This window comes from Equus asinus, chromosome 2 (genome assembly GCF_041296235.1).
Source record: "Equus asinus isolate D_3611 breed Donkey chromosome 2, EquAss-T2T_v2, whole genome shotgun sequence".
Classification (NCBI taxonomy): domain Eukaryota; kingdom Metazoa; phylum Chordata; class Mammalia; order Perissodactyla; family Equidae; genus Equus; species Equus asinus.
Genome location: NC_091791.1, coordinates 42,120,540 through 42,143,720, shown reverse-complemented (window position 1 = coordinate 42,143,720; position 23,181 = coordinate 42,120,540). Strand labels below are relative to the sequence as shown.

Below are 23,181 nucleotides of genomic sequence, written 5' to 3'. Positions count from 1 at the left end.
AGGCACTGTGCCAACAACTTTACCTCATTTTAATCTCACAAACTAAAAAGCCAAGTACTTTTATTGTTCTCACTTTATACGTTAAGAAATTGAGATGCATCAAGAAACTGGTTTTAAGAAATTAACTAATTTACTCAGGGTCTGACCCTGGATAAATGATAGAACTAGGATTTGAACCAGTTAGTTTCTAGAATATCCTCACTTAATCATTAACTTATGCAACCCCATAGCAATCATAGAAGGTCATTATGCTATCACCATTTCATAAACCAAGATGTTAAGTAACCCTCCCAAGGTCAGAGCCATAATTCATTCCAAGTTGACCAGACTCCAAAGCCTAGGTTCTTTCTTTCACTTTGTATAACTTTCCATTTATGTCTCATGGTTATGCTACCCCTCAGTCTCCGTGAGATATTTTGCATTTGTGAAATAGAGATTAAGAGGAGCTGATAAAAGAATGGCAGTGGGTCAGCACAACACCATCCACAGATTTGGAAAGACATCCAAAGTATATTCTTCTCATCATGATGGCGCCAACTTTATTTATAAAATCATACACGCTAGTTTATTGAAATTCTACTTAAGGATGCCTTTCTCTGTATTACCATCTAGGTTCATTGGCCATTTAGGGGATGCAGTGAGTCCCTGTTTGACTTTTTTCCAAGCTTGCAATTGCTGAGATTTTAAGTTCTTGAGTTCACTTAGCTTACCCTAGTCTTAAGCAAAAAGTAAATCTGTTATATGGAATAGGAAAGTTACAATAAAATGGAGTATATGGTCAGCTTAATCTTTCCTGACACCTGGGTCCAGGCAGTGGGGTAGTAGATTTCCTGTTCTCCTCTGGCTAGTTTTGAGCCAATATCCCAGACTTCTAGTTTGCTCATGATCCTAAAACACAGCCAGAAAAAAAAATCACCAGAGGCTGGATCTCTGATAACTTGGAACTATGCACTCCAAGGTACTTTCAAGTTTATGTGGGTGGGTCAGTTTTTTCATATTTATAAGTACTTATAAGATACAGACTGAAACTCTGGACTCCATCTAAAGGGAGACAGTGATCTTTATTGGCTGTATTTTCCAACTTAGTAGATACAAAAACCAAAAGGAAATCAAGATTTGGAAACATCAGTGGACAGAAGCAAAAGAAGTCTCTTAATAAATTCAATTCCAAGAGACGCGGTTACAGCCCATGAAGACAGAAGGGTGATACCCAATGTCACTGGAGACTGGGAACAAAAATCAGTTTCCTTGGTTATAAAAGATGTGTTTTATTAGTAAAGCAAAGAGAAAATACATTCAAGCACATATGTTATAAGTGAAGAGTCTCAAGCGGGGAAAATGCTAATACAAATATAAAACCAAATTGCTATTTATGAAGGCAAAGTTTAGTGCTCCATCTCTGACCACTCCTCCCTTGCACCCTAACTACAGCCTTGATAAACCACTCGGCATTCTCTCTACCTGGAATAGTCTATTTGTCCTGCACACGTGCATGTCAACAACGCATGCACACACACACACCCCATTATCTTTCTCCTAGCTAATATCCTTTAGGTCTTAGCTTAGATGTTATTTCTTCCAGGAAGCCTACTGTAGTAACCCAAGACTATTTAAGGCTCCATCTCCAACACCACAAACTACTGTAGCAATATGAGTCACTCTGTACAGGATTGCCTGTTTACCTGTCTGCTTCTTCCATTGAACTTTAAGTTCCTTAATTGTAACAACTTACTGCACCTTCATCATTATTGTATCTTCAGGGCTTAGCATAATGCGTGCCACAAAGTATATAGGTGCTCAATATAAATTTGCTGAATGAATGCATACATTTTGTAATATAGAAAGCAAGTCCTGTCATCATCAGGATTCTAAGATGCATTCTTTCTAAAATGCATTTCCTGAGATAAAACTAGTTCCAATTATTTCAAAGGTCCATTAAGTTGGATATGCACATATTATTGCTTGCCTATTGTGGTGACCACTAGGACTGGTCACAAAGACACTGCTTCTGTCCTTTACACAGTGAAATGTGAGGAGTGATGTGTGTCACTTCCAGGTAGAAGCTTAAGAGCTGGTGCATGATTCCCCATGGCTACTTCCCCCAATCATGAATGCATATGTCTCCTTCCCCTAATTATAGAAGCATATTTTAAATCAGAGCCTGTATCAGACGGAGACCATGAATGAGAAGATATAGAAGAAATCCTCCAGCTGACCCCAATCGACATGTGGTGAGATCAAGAAGTAAATCTCTAATGTTGCAGCATAGGAAAGTCATTTTGGCTGGCACACTTACAGAACACGGCTACTTCCACCACCACTTCTTTCTTGCTATCAGAACTTGCCTTCTTCTCTAGAGGTAGAAAATGCCAAATATTCTCTTTCTTAGCCTTCCTCGAGGCTCTGTGACAATTCTGGACAAGGAAATGTAAGGGAAATTCTACCTGTGTTTCTAGTGAATATTTCTCACCTTCCAAAAAGAGATTCTGAGGAGAACGCTCCTCTCCCTTTTTGCTGCTGCATGCAACTGCATGAAGACTTGAGGCGGCCACTTTTTGACTGAAAGGACAAACCTAAGAATTAAAGTTAATAAGCTAAGAAAAAAGCCAGCAACATCGAGTGGCTTCACCAAACCTGAATTTGTCTCGTCAATACTTACTGCTACATGAGATCGTAAATGTCTTTAGTGTTTAGATCCCTTTGATCAGGAACATTTTGTTACTTACAGATGAATGCATTCTAACTAGTATGGGGAACATGCTAATTTCCCTCTCTGGCATCACACATGGCATGACATTCCAAAAGCCAGTATAAACCAGCAGGTCAGACTGGGATACCCAGGAACCAAAAGCATTATTTGAAAGAACTGAAGACATGAAAAGATCATCTAATCTTTTGGCTAAAGATGATGTCCATGTACTAATATTAGAAAAGAACAGTTTGCTTGCTTACGTTGGTGGAGAAGCATAAGAGGGCAAATTGGAAAAGGATATTCATTCTTAGCCTCTATGTTCAGAATTAGCTCATAAAACAATTTTATAATTAACTACCTGCCTAGGAAACTCTCAGTAGTAAAAAAAAAAAAAGCCCTAGTAGTAAAAAATGTCAACCATACATATTTTGCCAGTAAAACTTTGGAGGGCAGGAAGGAACTGATGAAGTGGTTCCCTCATGCTTGGGTGGTTACTTACAGACGTCATTTATATCACTTTTCAATCTGGTTTACATGGAATACACCACCATTTGTTCCATCTCTTAAAAAGAAAAAAGAAGTGTTCATTTGTCAACATCACCTCTCGTTAGAAAATACTTTCCTAAGTGTAATTATTAATTTACTGTCAAACATTCTTTTGAATATTGCAAATTTACGTACTACTCATTGAAAAATAAAGAGGGATAATTTGGTACTTTTTGAAGAAGTCACAGCATCCTCAAAAACAGAGCAGACAGAGTACAACAAATAAAATACAGACACTTTGACATGAGAAACAAAATCTTCTCCAAGAGTGTTCTCTCACCAACCCAACCCCCTTCTCTCCACATCCTCCACCAATTTCAGGAGTTTTCTCTACATGGTTTGGCTCCAATGAGCCACTCCCAGCAGCAGCCACAGACACAGTTTGGATCTACATTTTTATACTAATAGATCAGACCAACCTCTTCATGGTGTTGCTTTACACTCAAGTGAAGAACTATGGTATTTATCATGCAGGGATCTGGTCTTATTTTTATGTACAAACTGCAGAAATGGAACTGCATGAGTTGGAAGAGGTAGCAGCTAGCAAGAAAACAGCTTTCTGTGGTTATTTAGGGCCAAGAGTACTGATGGACAGAGGGCTGGGTGCAGAAAGATCATCAGTAGGCAATACAAAGGCTGCCTCTGGCACCGCTGCAAGTAAACAACAGAGAGTCACAGGCCGACTGAGGAAAGCTTCAATGGGAATCATGGAGGTGCTGGAAAATAATTCAAAAACTCTTCTGAGTCATGAAAAACACTTTTTAAAATCATATCATCAGTTCTAATATAATTTATATGTCTAGGGTCAACTACTTTCAGAATCACTTGTTCTTTTAGGCCTCTGGTCTTTTATACTAAATACTGTGTGATGTCATTAGGAAAAATGATCACTACCCCTTGAAATCATCATTAGCTGATTCTCCAGTAGTTAACTTCCACAGAAACAGCCTCTAGAGCACTGATTCATCAAAAACCATTCCAGGTTCGTTCTAATGAAATACAGCATGATTAGTCATACATAAATAGATAACAGGTTATCATTATTAATATCATTACTATTTTCAAACTTTAAAGTCTGTTTTTGAAATAAAGGTGATTTTTCCCTAAAACGCTAAAGCATTTACACACATACAAAAAGTATGACTTGGATAATTTTAAATGCAATTAGCACTTTTAGGCAATCGATATCAGGCTGTTATATTTCATTCTTTGGGACATTAGACTGGGAATTTCATAATGCCCCAAAATAACTTTCAAGACAACTTTTTCCAAATATTCTGGAGCCTCTTTCCTCCAAATTAGAGTACGCAACACAGATGATATACAAGATGTGACTCGAAGATTACTGATTTGTAAATGCCTCCTCAGAACTTATATGTTGAATTGAATATTTTCTCCTTCAAAATCGTCATCTTTTGACACTTATACATTCCTCCCAAATATGATCTCACTAATTGTCAAGGCCAGGCACTAGTACAATGTTGGGCACGAGAGTAAGTCTTAACAAATATTCTATGATTGATGGGCCCATAAGTGAGTGAGTGAAAGAGTGATAAAAGAATATATAAGTGAATTTAGAGCTGCCGCCTTTGAGGACTCAATTCCAAGCCAGTAACACTTTCATTTTAATATCTATACTAATGGCAAAGCTTCATGGTTTTGGGGTAAATTTGATTAGTGAAAAAAGTCAAAAATCACTTAAAACAAGTCCTGGGAACGAGACACAATTCAATGGGATAAGAGCACTTAGGGAAATACAAGCCATGATCAAAATATTACAAGTTTGACTTTCTCATAACTGGGCTCTGAAAGCAATTCCAAAAATGATTTGAGCATCAACAAAACTCTGGATTAGGCATATCAATTCCAGGGCAATGGCTTTGAAAGGCTATGCTCAATACAAAAAAACTGGTATGCTCATTTTCTCTACTTGAGCTTGTATACTTGTGGTCAATGTTTATTTAATATTTTATAAATGTGGCTGGGGGAAAGGTCCTGTAGCCTTATGCTAAGCTTAAATCCATAGAACTTTATCTTTCCCATCTGCGAATGAAAGATCAAGCTAGATGATCTAAACTTTTCCAGTGCTAACATTCAATAATTCTATAAATAAATAGTTTAAACATTGTTCATACATCTTCAGCCACCTTACTAACATTTCAGACATTCCTTATTGAGGGGAATTGTCCCTTTAAACAGCCACAAGTCCCCAGGGCAAGATCATGCTTTAGGCTGTAGACCACGAGATAAAAAGCTGCTAGAGCAAGATAAATGGGACACACACACACCTCTGTCCCATGAGCAGCAAACTATCTGTCCCCAAACAGGGACAATTATAGAAGTCATCATAATGGTTTACATTCATGTGAAATCATTTATATAAATTATACAGAGGACAGTTTTTCTTTAAATGATTTGTCAACTTTTCGCTAAGTAGTTACAACTTCAAAAGTGGAAGAAGTGCTTTCAAATGAAAGTATGACAGCGGGTCTGAGAAAGTCCTGCTTCCGATAGTGTCCAAGGTATCTTATTCTGTAGCTTCCAGGCTGGGCAGTTTCTGGAATATGCCATTGTATTGTTGCATTGCTTTGACCCAGTAATCCCTTGTGCCAATAGAAACTGTTGGTAGGAAACAAACAAACAAATTCAATTTTATTCTTAAAAATGTATGATTACTCATTAAATGAATATCCAGGGAGTACATTCCATAAGCAAGGCATTATTCTAGATATTAAGAGTATAGCAATGAACAAAACAGAGACAAATTCTTACTTTTAGGGGAGGACCTTTAAGGAACAGCCATTTGTAGAAATATCTTTACTTGTTCTACCTTTCTAACTACCTAAGGAAGGTAGTTCCCAGGAAGCCTTACCTGATCTTCACAACACAAGATGACTCCTGCTTTAGAACTGCTATAGCATCCTTTTAGCCTTGTCGTCCTCTGCTTCAACTGACACTTCTTTTTGCATCAGATTCATTTGTTAAAAAAATACATATTTAATGAGCACATATGCCAGACTCTATTCTAGAGATACTGAGGATAAAGTAGTGAGCAAGATGGACATGGTGCAAAGTTTCACAGCGATTATGTTCTACCAGGGCAACCGTGGGAAGAAAGGCAATAGACAAATAAATGAACAAGTAGTTTTAACAAGTAAAATAAAGAGAGATGGAGCCATGTTTAAAGAGATGTCATTTAAACTGAACTTACACATGTCTAGAGGAAGAACACTCTAGGAAGAAGGAACAGAGAATGCAAAGTGTCTGAAACGGGAACAATCTTTGTCCAGCCAAGGAACAGAATGCAAGTCGGGATTAGGATATAGTGAACTGTGGAAGAGTGGTTGAGATAATAGAAACAGATGCAGTCAGATCGTGTTGGTCCTTATAGACCAGGACAGGGAGTTCAAATATTCTTCTAGATGCCATGGGCAAACTGACTGACATCCTCAGTTATGTAGAAAACAAACCTCCCAGGCAGAAAGGGTGTGCTCAGCATTCTCTGTTTCTCAGTGATAGGCTCAGTGCTCTCAATAAATAGTTGATGACTACTGCTGATAAACAAGGCAGAAGCCTAAACATATCCCCAGTGTTGACTGCTATTCTGATTTTAGGCTTTTGAAAATAAATCATCCTTTATTATCTGTATGACCTTATTTTAATAATAAATGTATATTTATTACTTGTTTAAAAAGATCAGAGGAAAAATTATGCCTCTCTTTACGTATGGCTATCAAACAGGCTACAGCAAGGTCAAATCTCTATATTCAGTTAACCGTGTGAACCAAACCGACATACAAATAATCACTTAGTTTGAGGAAACCTGAATTAGACACAAATTGCCAAAAATTTTGCCCACTTTCATGCCATTGTCCTGTGGTGTGAAATTCATAGATTTGGGAACAGAAATATTTTCTTAATTCAGACACATTTTCAAATCTTCAAAATATCTATTCAGCTCAGGTATTTGGTAACAAAAGGCACACGGATCTGTCTCTCAGGAAACTCCATGAGCATATTCTTTTCTTATTTCAGTCAGTAAGAGTCAAACACCGAAGCTTCTTGTGTTCTAGTAATTCAAATGAAGAATCTTTGACCATAAACAAACATGCAATACATGTTGGGTATAGACTTGTTATTTTTCTGGAAGGAATGTCAGGTTCTACAGAGCCATCTCAACACCTTCATCCAGCACCCCTTTCAACCAATTTTCAAGAAGGCTAGCCAGCTTTTAGGGGTAACATCTGTGACTATGGAAAAAACAAAGCTATCAATGGTTATAAGAAGGGAGGCCATGACCTCATTAGCACCTAATCTTACAGAAGCACACACCACATTGTTTCATAGAAAAATAGAATCAAAATTAAGTCTAATAAATCAACTAAATATGGCCGGAAGCCTCCATAGGAATTCGATATCATTAATATCATGTATTGAGCCAGTCTTTCCATTTTCCTTCCTGCATTACTAACCAACTGTGTTCAAGTCTTGAAAGACAAAATATTGAATAGACATGCTCACCGAGTCTCCCAGGAGGCATCATTATGCACTATCTGCCACGTTTGTGAAGTGGCCTCATATTTCTCCACAGTGAGGAAGGTGTGATGGGTCTGAAACACAATTATTATAACTGATCACACACTACACAGTCACAGAAGGAACCTGTCTGTAAATATTCCCCTTGTTGACTGTACGCTAAAATGCCAATACCTTGTGTGAAAATGTGTTAGAATTTCATCTAAATTCTTAGGTGTTCCTCTTAACGTTCTATGCAGTGTCTCCAGAATGTTAATTTATCCAGAGTATTAAAAACTGTGACTTCTTTTAGAAAATTGAACAAAGCATAGTTTTAGAGCTGATAGCAAATTTTGAAAATTAGGGCAGAGAAGAGATGAAATAAAACTTGAGATTTAAAAAAGGTGTAAGTCAAACCTTTTCATGACATGTTTATTGCTCTGTATTCCAGGACTTTCTCTAGTCACCTCAAGGTTTAGGAGGAAAAATGGAAAAGTTTCCTCATCTTTCCATGTCCAGGTAAATAAATTATTAGTAAATATACCTCTTTGGGTGAAAGAATTGAAAAGGATGCATACATCTTCCTTGTCCTGGGGTGCTATAAGCAATCCCTACATTTTGCCATAATGGATTCCTAATAGCTAGCGCATAAGCAGGTTTTATTATCCCATTGGAAAACTGCTATCATAATTTGTTTCAGACTAAGAATTCAGCTTCAGATAAAGCACAGATTTGAATAATATAATAAATTAAAAGACACAAAGGCCATAAATCTCCAATTTTCCTCAAAAATCTTTAGATTGTGGTCCTTAAGGGCAGGACTTGTGTCTAATTTATTTTTATCCATTACAGCCCTTCACACCTGTCATTTACAGGTGTTCAAATAGACCTTTGCTGAATGGATCACTTATTTACAGCTGGACCATGGGATTATTTAAAATTCTTCTCTAATTACTCAACTGATGAATTATATTCAAGAAAGAAGTTTTCATAACCACAGTGACTTGTAAAGAGAGCTGTTTGTGGCCATTTAGGCCACAGCAACATTGGGAAGGCCTAAATGGAGTAGAAGATAGGGTGGGCCCTAGTATATAGGTCTAGAGTACAGATTAAAGTCTAGGCTGCTGAATGTGTGAACTATGTGACTATCCTTTCCCCACCTCCCAACCTCAATCTCTTTCACATACGCAATTAGTTAATAGAAGTTACTTAATCTTTCTTGACCTAATTATTCATCTGTAAAATAGGGATAATAAAACGTAACTCATCGGATAGTAGTGAGGATTAAATCAGATTCATGTGCTAATGTATGTAAAGCACTTCGCCTAGTACCTGCAAATAGTAAGCACTCAATAAATAGTGGTGAGGATGTGATGATTACTACTAATAAAGTGTACTAGAAATTGTTTTATGCTGAGTCCCAGAGCATTCTTAGAGATTAATTTATTCTCGTTACAGTACTTTAAGCATTTTGCTCTCCTGCTTCTCCACGGCAATAATGATGAAAGTGCATCTCTACCCTAAGGCTATCAAATGATAGCTAATCCTGCAGCTTTGCTACAACAGTTTGATATCTTCAGAAAACACTATTATAAACACGTAAATATTCTGACATAGCTTGACTGCCTATAGAAAGTATTTCAAACAGGTGCATGTTGACTATCCAAGCAGCAGAACATTTTTCCCTAAGGACATATCTGACAATGTCATATTCCCACAATTTTTACCACAGCAATAACAACATTTTAATGAACGGAAATAGGAAGACTCATCGGGAAGCAAGGTATTTTGGATTATAACTGACAGTGGGTCCTTGGAAGAATGGCTCTTTGATAGAGTGAATGCATCCTCAGCCACAGTAAAAATCTGACCTTGAAATCACTTTCATCTATCTACTCTCTATTTCTTCTATATATTTCTTTATTGTTTAAATTTTTACAACTAGAATGTATCCAGTTATCGCTTGTGTAATGATAAGAATATTATGAGTGTTACAGAGTAAAATTATTTCATTTTACTAATAGATTTATTACCAATGTATATACATACCTAAAGAAGATAAAAACAAAAAAGTCTGAAATGATGTTAACAAACTATTAACAGTTAATATCTCTAAAAATTTTATGGAAAGAGGGTACTTTCACATTCCATTTTAAGCACTTTTATATTGTCTGTTCTTACACTGGACATGTATTTCTTGTGTCATTTTTCACCGTTAATAAATAAATATCCCATTATTGCCAGTCACAAAGAATAGGGAAACAGCCATTGCAAGATAAAGCAAAGCACATGGGCCAGGGCTCCAAGCCAATGGAGCATCCACCCAGGGATCCATGATCACTCAACAAAAGAAGAGATAGGACCAGAGGCAACGGTGCTGGAGGAGGAGGAGAGGAGCCAAAGAGGAGAGAGAAAGGAACCAAAGATATACTTCACCCTTGGCCCTTCGATTATGTTACCAAATTTAGTAGAGTTTTTAAATTGGAATACTTAAATGGGATTGTACTCAAATTTACATCTTCTCAAGAGACAATACAGTTCTCTACGCATCGTGCTATACGTGGTCCTAAGTAGAGCCAGTTAAATGTGTGTGCTCCTTTTCTAGACTCAATTCCACATTAACTGTACCCACAAAAAAGTTTCCCACACCTACAAAATAAAGTGAAAGCAAGTTGGAACATTTTATTTTTATGTTGTTAAGCTCTAGGGGGATATTCACCTACACAAAAGACTAAAAGTAGATGTTAATTTGCTTTAAAAAAAAAATCACTGATGCTTACCCGATTTTCTGCTGAATTCTTTGGGTTAGCACCTACAAATGTAACTTCAGCAACTTCTCCCTAAAAATGGAAAAACATTTTATGTGCGCTAATAAAAGTAATTTTTGCTGTGCTCATATTTACACCATTATTTGTTAAATGTTCTAGAATTCTGGGTGCCTATATGGATTCTATTCTATTTAATCTAGTGAGTTATCTTCTGAGAATATTAGAGAAAACATCTTTGCAACAATGGACACAGAAACTTTTGCTCAATAAGTTACTGCAGAATTTTTAGCCAATGATTTTGCTTTTGGTAGATTCAGATATAGATGAAGATATAGAGCTATAGTTCATATTAGTGACAGCACATTAAAATGGCTTCTTCAGCCATTGCTATTTTCTTACACCTTCCTGCCATACACACAAAGGACATGGACTGACTCAAGTAAGAGCAGTCGAAACTTTCCATGGATGACTTATAGTTGCACTTACCCTTATACTTACAGGTATAAGATACAAGATGGAGCGACAGAGTGTGTATTTACCTTCCCACCTGAAACAGCTAAAAAAAACTGGACAAATATGTATTAAACAATAGTTTTACAGACAGTGGGATGAGGCAATGAAAATAGTGATCCTTGAGTGAGAGAAAACAAACAAGATGATCCCTATAATTGCCTGAGCCGAATGCCTTCAAAGAATTTACAGGGCACTACAAAAGGAGGCAGAATTCAAGCAAAGCCAGGCAATCTACCTAAGTTAAGGAATAGATGTAGGAATCCGTGAAGGCCATATACTCTTGAGTTCACAGGGTAGAGTAACAGAGAGAGGAGATACCATAGAGAAGAGAGCTAAACAGAGAGAGAACTCTGAGATTTCCAGAAGGCTGCCCTCAACTCTGTATGCACATAGGGGAACTACCCGAAGCCAGGAAAAGAATCACTTAAAAGAATTAGAATAATCCCAGGCTCATACAGATTTGTGCAAAGCACCTATTCCCACCAACCAGACTGGGAAATTTCATAACTCAAAAGAGTTTTACCTCGATGTACACAGGAGAGATTTTCCCTAGAATAAGAGCTTCTCTGGCCCAGGATAAAAAGCTTAGGAAGACCCAAAAGTATCAAACTCTTTCCCAGTAACTTAATAATACCCTAAAACAAAGCTCAAAAATATTTACAGGAACCAAAAAATATCCAGCACCTAACAAGATAAAATTCACAATGTCTGGCATCTAATAAAAAATTATCAAGTATACAAAGGAGAGAAAAGTACTATGCATAATGAGAAAACTCTCAATCAAAACTGACCCATAAATGAAATAAATGATAAAATTAGCAGACAAAGATGCTGAAATATTTTTAACTGTATTCTGTATGTTCAAAAAGGCAGCAGAAAGAATGAACATGTTAAGTAGACATGTAAAAGATATTGAAAAAAAAAAGACCTAATCCAACCTCTAGAGATGAAAACTATGGTATCCAAAAAGAAAATGCACTGGATGAAATTATCAAGTCAGACATTGTAAAAGAAAAGATAACTGAATTTGAAGACAGAGCAATAGAAACTATACAAATTTTTTAAAAAGGGGGCAAAGACTGAAGAAAATGAACAAAGCAGCAGTGAGCTGTGGAATAACTTCAAGCTGCCTAATATATGGGTAACTGGAGTTCCTGAAGGCTAGAAGAAAGGAATGCAGAAAAATATTTGAAGAAATAACAGCCCAAATTTTCCAAATTTGCTGAAAACTTTAAGCTCACAAGTCCAAGAAGCTCAATGAACCCCAAGCACAAGGAACATAGAGAAAATACTATCAAGGATCATTCAAGTCAAATTGCTTAAAACTAGAAATAAAAAGAAAAGAATTCTAAAAACAACAAAAGAAAAAAGACATTACACAGAGAAGAACACACGTAAGGATGACAGAAGATTTTTCGTTGAAGACAATGCAAACTGAAAGACAGTCCAGAAACATGTTTAAGGTACTAAAAGAAAAAACTGCTAACCAAGAATTCCATAAATAGTGAAAATATCCTTCAAAAATGAAAGCAAAATAAAGACATTTTCAAAAATATAAAAGAAAAAGGAAAAATGTTAAAGGAAGTCCTTCAAGCTAAAAGAAAATGAAACTAGATGAAATTTTGATCTACACAAAGAAATGAAGATCCCCAGAAATCGTTAATATAACATAATTTGTTATAAATGATGTATTAAGTAAATATATATGTATATTTAAGTATGTATATATTTAAGTAAATATAATTTTTCTCCTATTGTTTAAATCTCTTTACTAAATAATCTACTGTTTAAGGTAAAAATAAGAACAATCCAGGATGAAGTCATAACCTATATAGAAATAAAATGTATGACAACAGCACAAAGATCAAAAGAGAGAAATGGAAGAACATTGCTAGCCAGACTGATCAAGAAAAAAAGACAGGGCAAGCCCAGTGGCACAGCAGTTAGGTTAGCACGTTCCACTTTGGTGGCCTGGGGTTCGCTGGTTCAGATCCCAGGTGCAGACCTATGCACCGCTTGTCAAGCCATGCTGTGGCAGGTGTCCCACATAAAAGTAGAGGAAGATGGGCATGGACGTTAGCTCAGGGCCAATCTTCCTCAGCAAAAAAGAGGAGGATTGGCAGCAGATGTTAGCTCAGGGCTAATTTTCCTCAAAAAAAAAAAAAAGAGAGAGAACAAAGACAGAAGGTACAAACTATCAGTATCAGGAATGAGAAAGGTGACATCAATGAAGATTCTACAGATATTCAAAAGATAGTAAGAAAAAATCATTAAAAATTATTAATGCCCATAAATTCAATAATTTAGATGAAATAAAGTAGACAAATTCCTTGAAATATAGAAACTACTAAAGATCACTCAAGAAGAAATAACCTTAATAGTGAAAAATTACAAATTGTACACTTTAAATATGTATAGTTTATTGTATGTCAATTATTCACCAACAAAGGTGAATTGATATTTGTTGGAACATTTTGTTAACTGTTGGTGAGATTGGCTGCAAAAATCACCATATCTCTTAGAGAGCAATCAGCCTACAGCCTATATAATGGTTGATTGAAAAAATAAACTTTATATCTGGTATCTGGTTAGCCAAATTGTCCTAATCCTTAAAAGTGTTATTTTCCTTGATACTTTTTCCGCATTCACAATTCCCTATTTACTCATACTCATCTTAACAGTGAGAAATAACCCCACCACAGATACAACATGCCAATTCAAACAGGAGTGGTAAAGAATAGGCATTTCTGACATAACAGGCAATTCTGACTTTTGAGAGGTCAATATGTTCGCTCCCCAGAAAGCAACTATGTATCTAGACAAAACTGTCAAAAACAACCATTTTGTCATTTTGGATATCAACCAAAAACTGAGATACATTTATTCATTAAAACTATTAAACTTAGGATAAGAACAGCTCAAGTCTTTGATATTCTTGCCTAGGGTTGCTCCCATCCTCCATGGTACTGTAGTACAACCAGAGTGAAGAAGGTTATGAAATCAACACCTTTGCTACTACTGCCAGGAGGAGCTCATTTGGTTTGGAAAATAGCCATTTAAAGTGGTGATCTCAGCAGAAGGCAAACATTGAGGGCTAGTGGTCAAATTGGTGGACTAAGCAGGGATATAATTGTCTAAACCATAGTGGTCTTAACAAGCTCTCCTTTCATCCTAGATTAACCAGAGGCTATGAGCATACACAGCAGAGATCAGACTGAGCCCAAGCCACCCACACATCCCTGGTCAATGGAGTCTATATGTAGATGCAGAGGAGACATATGAGAGCCCAGTGGAAATTAAAGGCTGGGAAAACTGGAAAATGGTCTGAGTTTGAACACGCCACAACCAAGAAAGATTTATTAGCAGAGATTGAAATTCTTACTCTTTGAGGCATCTAAGCACAAACTCTGACTAATATTTGATGGAATATTAAGTTATGTAATCACAGGGGCAACACCTTGAGAGCCAGACTTAAAAGTAAAATCAAGAACAAAAAAGTGAGCAAAGATATCAACAGCTACACATTGCAAGAGACAGACATTACTGATTTAGTCCAGTCAAATTTTAAATGAGCAAACAAACAAACAAAAATAACAGTAACTCTGGGGTAGGGAGGTGAAGGTGAAATCCAGAGTTGCTACATTATAACAAAATATACAGTATCCAACAAAAAAATTATGAGATGTGCATACAAGAAAGTATCACCCATACTGAGGGAAAAAGCAGCACTAAAACTGCCTCTCTGTGCCCCGAGATGTTGGAATCAACAGACAAAGACTTCAAAGTAACTATTATAAAAATATTCGAACTAATGTAAAATCATGTTTAAAAAATTAAAAGAATATCCAAAATATACAAGGAACTCATACATCTCAACAATAAAAAAACCAACAATCCAATTGAAAAATGGGCAAAAGATCTGAACAGAGATTTCTCCAAAGATATACAGATGGCCAACAGGCATATGAAAAGATGCTCAACATCATTAGCTATCAGGGAAATGCAAATCAAAACTACAATGAGATATCACCTCACTCCAGTCAGAATGGCTATAATTAACAAGTCAGGAAACAACAAGTGTTGGAGAGGATGTGCAGAGAAGGGAACCCTCATACACTGCTGGTGGGAGTGCAAACTGGTGTAGCCACTATGGAAAGCAGTATGGAGTATCCTCAGAAAATTAAGAATAGATCTACCATATGATCCAGCTATCCCACTGCTGGGTATTTATCCAAAGAACTTGAAAACACAAATGCATAAAGATACATGCACCTTTATGTATGTTGCAGCATTACTCACAACAGCTAAGACTTGGAAGCAACCTTGGTGCCCATGAAAGGACGAATGGATAAAGAAGATGTGGCATATATACAGAATAAAATACTACTCAGCCATAAGAAATGATGAAATCCGGCCATTTGCAACAACATGGATGGACCTTGAGGGTAATATGCTAAGTGAAATAAGTCAGAGGGAGAAAGTCAAATACCATATGATCTCACTCATAAGTAGAAGATAAAAACAATGACAAACAAACACATAGCAACAGAGATTGAACTAGTGGTTACCAGAGGGGAAGCGGGGAGGGAGGAGGGCAAAAGGGAGGATTAGGCACACATGTGTGGGGATGGACTATAATTAGTTTTTGGGTGGTGAAGATGATGTAATCTACACAGAATTCAAAATATATTACAATGTACAACTGAAAGCTATATAATGTTAAAATCCAATGTTATTGCAATTTAAAAAAAGAAAGTATGATGATAATGACAAGAAATAGAGAACCTCAATGAATAGAAGTAATTGAACTGGGAAGATGTCAACATCATGTCAGCATAACAGAAACCCCTTGTCTCTCCCCTTTAGTCTACAGAATAAAACATCCATAACCCAACAAAGGCTACATTGCCCAACATACCAGGATGCCAGAGAGATCCACATATCGGTACATACAAATGTGGGTGGACTGGAGCACACAGAGGAGACTAAACAGGGGAACAGCAGAGGTGGTGTCCAGGACCCTGGACCTCCAGCTACAGCTATTGAGTCAGTGGCCTCCAACCCCAGAGAACCTGGTGGGCGGCAGTGGAGGCATGTGTGAAACTCTGGCTAGCCAGCTGTGGCAGCACCAGCAGCCTACTGATGGGGGAAGCAAAGCAGCAGCAAAATGGAAGCCCTGTGATCCTGGACCCCAGCCATGGCTCAGAACCTGGTAGCAGCAGCAGAGGCATGCATAGAATGCTGACATCTCAAGCACAGTGGAACTTGCAACCGCAAGGTAATGGGTGACAGCAGATGTGGTACCCCATGAACCCAGCTCCATCCCCCCTCCCCCTCCCCCTGCCACAGCAGTGGAACTTCCAATCCAGGTGATCCAAAATGTGGTGGAGGCATCAGCAATCCCTGTACCCCTAGCAGTGAAGTCAGTGACAGCAGTGACAGTGAAAAAAGTAAGACATCAGTAACCCCCAGAAGTACAGTCAGCAATAACAAGAATACTGGCGGCACCCTGAATAGAGGCAGTGAAGGCTGGAAGGTATAGATTCTCAAATATAGCTAGAGGCAGCTCAGGTAAAAGAAACCAAAAACTAGCAGTATATCACCACTTACTGAAAAACAAAAGAAAGGCCTCTAATCTCCAATTAGTTGAAAAGTTTCATTCAAAACAAACAAAGCTATACCTAAATAAGAAAAACATTTGCTATGACAAATGCACCATCAAAGAAACAACTCAGCAAGCACCACAAAAAGCCATGGTAACACAGTATCACAAAAAGAAAACAACAATTCTCCAGAACCCAAACATACAGTCATGGAAGATTGTGATCTAATCAATAAATATTTCAAAATAGCTGTCATGAAGAAATTTAACGAGCTACAAGAAAACTCAGAAAGGCAGTTCAATGAGCTCAGGAATAAAATCAATCAACAGAAGGAATATTTTACCAGAGATTGAAACTCTAAAAAAGAGCTAAACAGAAATTCTGGAGCTGAAGAACCCAATAAATGAGATGAAGAATGCATTAAAAAGCACTGGAAATAGAGCAGACCATATGAAAGAGAGAATTAGTGAGCTCAAAGATAGAAACCTAGAAACGATGCAGGTAGAAGAGGAGAGAGAACTAACATCTTTTCTCTAATGTAGAAATTCTATGAGAACTATCTAACTCCATTAGAAAGGGCAACATAAAGATAATGGGTATCCCAGAAAGAGAAAAGAGGGAGAAGGGAGAAGAGAGTTTACTTAAAGAAATAATAGCTGAGAACTTCCCAAAGCTGGGGAAGGAACTGGATATACAAATCCATGAAGCTAATAGAACACCCAATTATCTCAGTATAAAAAGACAATCCATTTACATTTAGGGTTGAACCCCTGCTAGGCTATCAGCAGATTTCTCAGCAGAAATTCTACAGGCCAAGGGAGAGTGAAGTGATATATTCAAAATATTGAAAGATGAAAACTCTCAGCCAAGAATACTCTGAATATCTGAGTTCCAGATTTGGTTAACATTACTTTACAGATCCAAGGAACTCAACAAATCTCAAGTAGGATAATCACAAAGTGATTCATATTTAGATACATTGTATAAAACTGGTGGCAGACATAGATGAAAAGAAAATCTTAAAAGCAACAAAAGAAAAATGATTCATTACTTACAAGGATTCTACAGTAAGATGAACAAATTGACTTAGAGAGCGAAGGAAAGAAGGCAACAGGATAGCATGTTCAAAGTGATAAATGAAAAAACTTTTCAACCAAGAATGCAGTAAAACTACTCTTCAGAGATAAAGGCAAAATAAAGTCATTGCAGATAACCAAAGGCAGATTTTGTTGTTAGCAGAACTGTCTTATAAGAAATACTAAAGGAAGTCCTCCAGGCTGAAAGGAAATGGTGCTAGAGGGTAATTCAAATTCTTAAGAAGAAATAAGAAGCACCAGAACTGGTAAATACATGGGTAAATAAAAATTATATAAATATACATTTTCATCTGTTCTCTTAACTTCTTTTAAAAGCATATGACTGTAGAAAACAATAATTATAACACTGTATTATTACATTTAAATATGGATGTAATACATGTGACAATATTACAAAGAACAGGAAAATTAAAAAGATATATTGGAGCAATCTTTCTATATTTCTTGGAATAATGTTAGTATTACATTGAAGTAGGTTGTGATTAGTTAAGATACATATTATAGCCCTATGATATAATAAGATATACATATTTGGTCTTTGCTCCCATGTCGAGCCACACAGCTCCAAAACCCTTGAACTCTCTTAAGTGATACATCTTTTTGTACGCTAATGAGATGACTGGTGGCTGATCTCCAGGGGAGGGAAACAGGCTGGAGGTTGAATTAATCACCCATGGCTGATGACTTAATCATGCCTACATAATGAAGCCTCCAAAAAAATCCCTAAAAGCGGGGTTCAGAGAGCTTCCAGGTTGGTGAACGGGAGGAGATGCTGGGAGGGCAGCATGCCTGGATAGAGCAGGGAAGCTCTGCACTCCTTCCCCCATACCTTGCCCTATGCTTCTCTTCCATCTGGCTATTCCCGAGTTGTATGTATCCTTGTATAATAAACTGGTAATCCAGTAAGTAAACTGTTTTCCTGAGTTCTGTGAGCCGTTCTAACAAATTATTAAACCCAAGGGTCATGGCAATCTCCAATTTAAAGCCAGTCAGTCAGAAGCACAAGTGACAACTTAGATTTGTCATTCGTGTCTGAAGCGGAGGGGGCTAGGTACAGTCTTGTGGGACTGAACGCTTAACCTGTGGAGTCTGCACTAACTCCAAGTAGGTAGTGTCAGAATTGATTTGAATTGTAGGACACCCAGTTGGTGTCCACAGAGAATTGGAGAATGTCCTGGTGTGGGAAAAACTTCCACGTCTGCTGTCAGAACTATTGAGAGTAGAGCATTGAGAGGAGAAGCAGAGTTCTTTTTCCTTTTCAAGTCCCTAAAACAGCCACTAGGAAAATAACTATATATAGTAAAAGAAAAAAAAAAATCAACAAAGGAATAAAAAGGGTACATTAAAACATAAAAATAACCTAAGCTTCTACCTTAAGAAATGAGGAGAAGGGCAAAATAAAATCAAAGGAAGCAGAAGAAAGGATATAAACATTAGAGCAAAAGTCAATGAAATAGCAAACAGAAAAATGATAGATAAAATCAATGAAGCTAAAAGCTAGCTCTTTGAAGACACAAATTACCAAAATCAGAAAGAAAGAGCAGACATCATTATTGACCCTACAGAAGTTAAAAGGATTATAAGGGAATGTCATGAACAACTTTATCCCAACAAATTAGACAACTTATGTGAAATGGGAAAATTTTTAGAAAGATGCAAATTCGTAGAATGATACAGATTCTGAAAAACAAAGTTAATTCCTAGAAAGACACATAATTGACTGAAGAAAAAGTATAAAATCGAATAGGCCTATCACAAGTGAAGGAATTGATTTAATAGTTAAAATTTTTGACATAAAGAGAAGCCTAGGTCCATATGACTTTGCTGGTAAACCTGACTGAATATTTAAAGAAGAAATAATACCAATATTTTGCATACATTTTCAGAAAATACAGAAGGAAATACTTCCTAACTCATCCTTTGAGATCAGTATTACCCTGACACAAAATGCAGTCAAAGACAACACATGAAAAGAAGACTACAAATATCCTTTATGGATATGAGTACAAAACTCTTTAGCAAAATATTAGCAAACCAAGTTCAACAACATACAAAAAGGATTATATACTATATATATATATATACACACACACATACTAAAGAGTATTTTTTAATATCTAAAAATATATATACTATATACATACTAAAGGTATTTATTTAATATTTGAAATATCAACTAATGCAATATACCATATTAATAGAATAAAAGACAAAACCACACGATCACCACAGTAGTCATAGAAAAGCATTTGAAAAAATCCAACACCCATTCTTCATAAAAACTCTCAACAAACTAGGTGTAGAAGGGAAATTTCTCAACCTGATAAAGGGCATCTACAAAAATCCTAAAGAAAACATCATACTTTACGATAAAAGATTAAATAGTTTTTCTCTTAAGATTAGAAACAAAACAAGGATGTCCACTCTCACAACTTCTCTTCAACATTGTATTGGAGATTCTAGCCAATGAAATAAAAAAAAAAATTTAAAGGTATCCAAAAAAGAAATTCCAAAAGGAATAAGTAAACCCGTTTTTGTTTGCAGATGACATGATATCATATGTAGAAATTTTTAAGGAATTCACAACCCCAAAAAAACTCTAATGGAACTTATAAATGATTTAGCAAAGTTGCAGGACACAAGCTGAATATAAAATAGTAGCACAAATTCTGCTTCATTTCTATGTGCTTTTCCTATTCTTGATTTAGGAGACAACTTTTCAGAGCTCCAATGAATGGTTCTATAATCCAGGAATAATATGGATTTTAGAAATTCAATTTTACATAATCACCACCTGAAAAATAAACATTCCCCATTCTTATGTTTGCAGAGCCTCTGCAGAGTTAAGAACAATTGTCAAAATTATCATTGCTAACAGCTGGTCTATGGCATGATTAGAGGTCAGTGGTGACGTTAAACATTTTGCTTCCCATCCCCAAACACAGGCTTCTGAAGAATTCCAAGACCTCTTTGTGAGTCTTACCACTCTGTATTTAGGTTCCAGGGGCTGCAGGACATCCCCAAAAGTTTTCCCTGTTGGTGCTTTATCCACAATATTAGCAATTAAATTGGTTATCAGTTGTTTGAAAAATGGAGGCTCTGGACCACTGCTCAGGTTGGCTACTGAGTCCTAGAACAGAGAACATTTGTTTAAGGAGCGCACAATGTAGAGTCAAAGACCCTTTCCCCAGGCCCCCACCCCCAGAAATGCCTTCATTAAAGGAAACACACACACACACATTCTCCAAGAGCTAACAACTTTAACAAAATGTGGAATCTTGCTAAAATGTGAGCCTAGAAGTCCATAATTTAGACTTTTGTCACTAGAAGACGGTTTTGGTCATAGGCAACACTTTCACTCCCCTAAACAGCATCGTCCAATGATTAGAGTATAAACCTGGAAGCATGCTACACAGGTTTAGATTCTAGGACAGCCATTTTTTAATTGTATGACTTCGGACAGGGACCTAACACATGATAAGCCTTCGTAACACGACACCGTAATTATTCTTTTAATTTTAAAAAAGTGTTGAGCCTCTTTTATCCAGCGTCAGCACCAAGCTTTTTACCTAAATCCTTCTCTGTGCATATTAGAGAACATAGTAAATATATTTTTAATTTAAAAGTTAGGATCAGCCTATATCCTCACTGGTTTAATCTATGTTTCCCGCAGAATTGGCCACTTTGAATAGTGTCATCAATGTGCTGATCTCAAATTTTAAACAGCCCTTCATATGCATTTAATGTACTTTAATGCTCACTTTATGTATTTAACCTTTACAAGAGGCTTATAATCTATTTGTTATCATTCCCATTGTACAAGTGATAAAATAGGCTTGGAGAGATGGTGGGGTTTTTTTCAAGATCACATAACCAGTCTTAGACACACAACCATAAACTTGACCGTGAAACAAATTTCCACAAAATGAATCATACTCTTCTTCCTAAATATCATGATAACATTTGAAAAATCTATTCCCATGGGAAGAGCTATGGACCTCTGATTGTAATGAAAGAGAAACAGCAGATATCTCTAGGGGTGTTATAGGCCTATACTTTTCTGTATAATCTGAATATTCTCCAAATAGTTATAGCTTTTATGATGAAAAATAAAAACTGTTCTACTTTGAAGAAAAATGTATCAGATCTAAAATTGAGAGGAATGTTATGATAAAATAATAATCGGGCAAATAAAATATATCCTAAATATATAACTTGAACTGAAACCTTAAAGACACAATCAGCAACTAATTAGGTGGAATATATGAAATTGCCAATATTCAACTGTTTTGACCTACAGAAACAGCAATTTCATTTGTTTCAATTTAATATATTCAAGCTCTTTCTTTAAAGGGCTTTCTTGTCTTTGCTATGCTGCAATTGTTTCACAGCCTGTATTGGGGCTTGTATTGTATGATATTATGTAAGTGTCTGTTTATTATTTTAAGCTCTTTCTCCTGCTTGTTGACTCATCTTCTAACACCACAGTGCAGCTTCATAAATAACCATATCCCAAAGGAAAGATTTCCACAAGTGGAGTTCATTGAAGTAAACTTGTGGAGGTGTGCATATTTTAGGTAGTTACAACATGTATGTACATTTCAAGGTACTGTTGTACATCATCAAACCTAAACCTCTGTTGATTACAACAACTATTATTATTTTTGAACCACCAAGAAAGTAAAAACGTGCTGCTCATTATAAGTGTAAGATTCCTCTGATTGGAAGATGCATGCCAATTTCAGAGATGTTACAATATGGAGAACAGGCATCTCAGAATTGATGACCCACTCAGCTTGTGAAGTGATTGAAGAGAATCTGGCCAGGATTAGAGAACACTGGTTCACCTCCTAGTCATACTTACACTAAGCCTGATCACTTACCATCTCTGAACCTATTTACTCATCTGAAAAATGGGGGAAAAAATGACACCTCCATACTTCACATGCTTCACATGATTGTGAGGATAACATGAGGTAACAGGTGAAAAAAGCTGTCACCACCAAAAGACGTTAACTGAATCTGGATTTACTATCAGTTTCATTTCTTAGAGACACCTTGTAGCTATAAATTTTTTTAAATATAAAGATTTTCAAAGAAACTGAACACTCAAAGCCAAGGTTCTCCTTTGCTTCCCTCTACATCCCCCATCCCTGAAACACACACGCATACAATTTTACCGTAGCAATGGCCTTAGCAAGGGCTCTGAAGAGCTGGATGTAAGCAGACAGAGTATGTGGTCCATAAATTGTAGATGCTGCCTCATACCGCTGAGCCTGCAGGAGAGACAGGATAGAATTGTACACCGTTCTGCATATCTCGATTCATTTACAAAGGTATTGCATGTTAGGTGAGGGGTGATGCTTGGACATCTCATATAATTCAAACTGGCATAATTCAAAATTAATTATGACAAAGGAGGGTGGGCATTTCCATTTGAGAGCCAA

General features: G+C 36.6%; 2 protein-coding genes across 5 annotated transcripts in view; one reads left to right on the top strand and one right to left on the bottom strand.

Annotated features, from left to right (window-relative positions):
- A1CF (APOBEC1 complementation factor) overlaps positions 1 to 23,181 on the top strand; it is a 161,381-nt gene that overhangs the window by 108,977 nt on the left and 29,223 nt on the right. The gene's annotated exons all lie outside the window — the stretch shown is intronic.
- Positions 1,050 to 23,181, bottom strand: part of LOC106847425 (putative neutral ceramidase C) — a 105,605-nt gene continuing 83,473 nt past the window's right edge. For 3 of the 4 annotated variants that reach the window (XM_044754960.2, XM_044754966.2, XM_070487834.1), the window contains 5 exons: positions 22,915 to 23,010; positions 20,718 to 20,864; positions 10,534 to 10,593; positions 7,760 to 7,848; positions 1,050 to 5,857 (listed from right to left, as the gene is read on the bottom strand). In XM_044754960.2, coding sequence (XP_044610895.2) covers positions 5,668 to 5,857; positions 7,760 to 7,848; positions 10,534 to 10,593; positions 20,718 to 20,864; positions 22,915 to 23,010 — 582 coding nt within the window. In that variant the 3' untranslated portion in view covers positions 1,050 to 5,667. Of the gene's footprint in view, positions 5,858 to 7,759; positions 7,849 to 10,533; positions 10,594 to 20,717; positions 20,865 to 22,914; positions 23,011 to 23,181 lie in introns of those variants that run through there. The other variant, XM_044754980.2, reaches the window with a different exon arrangement.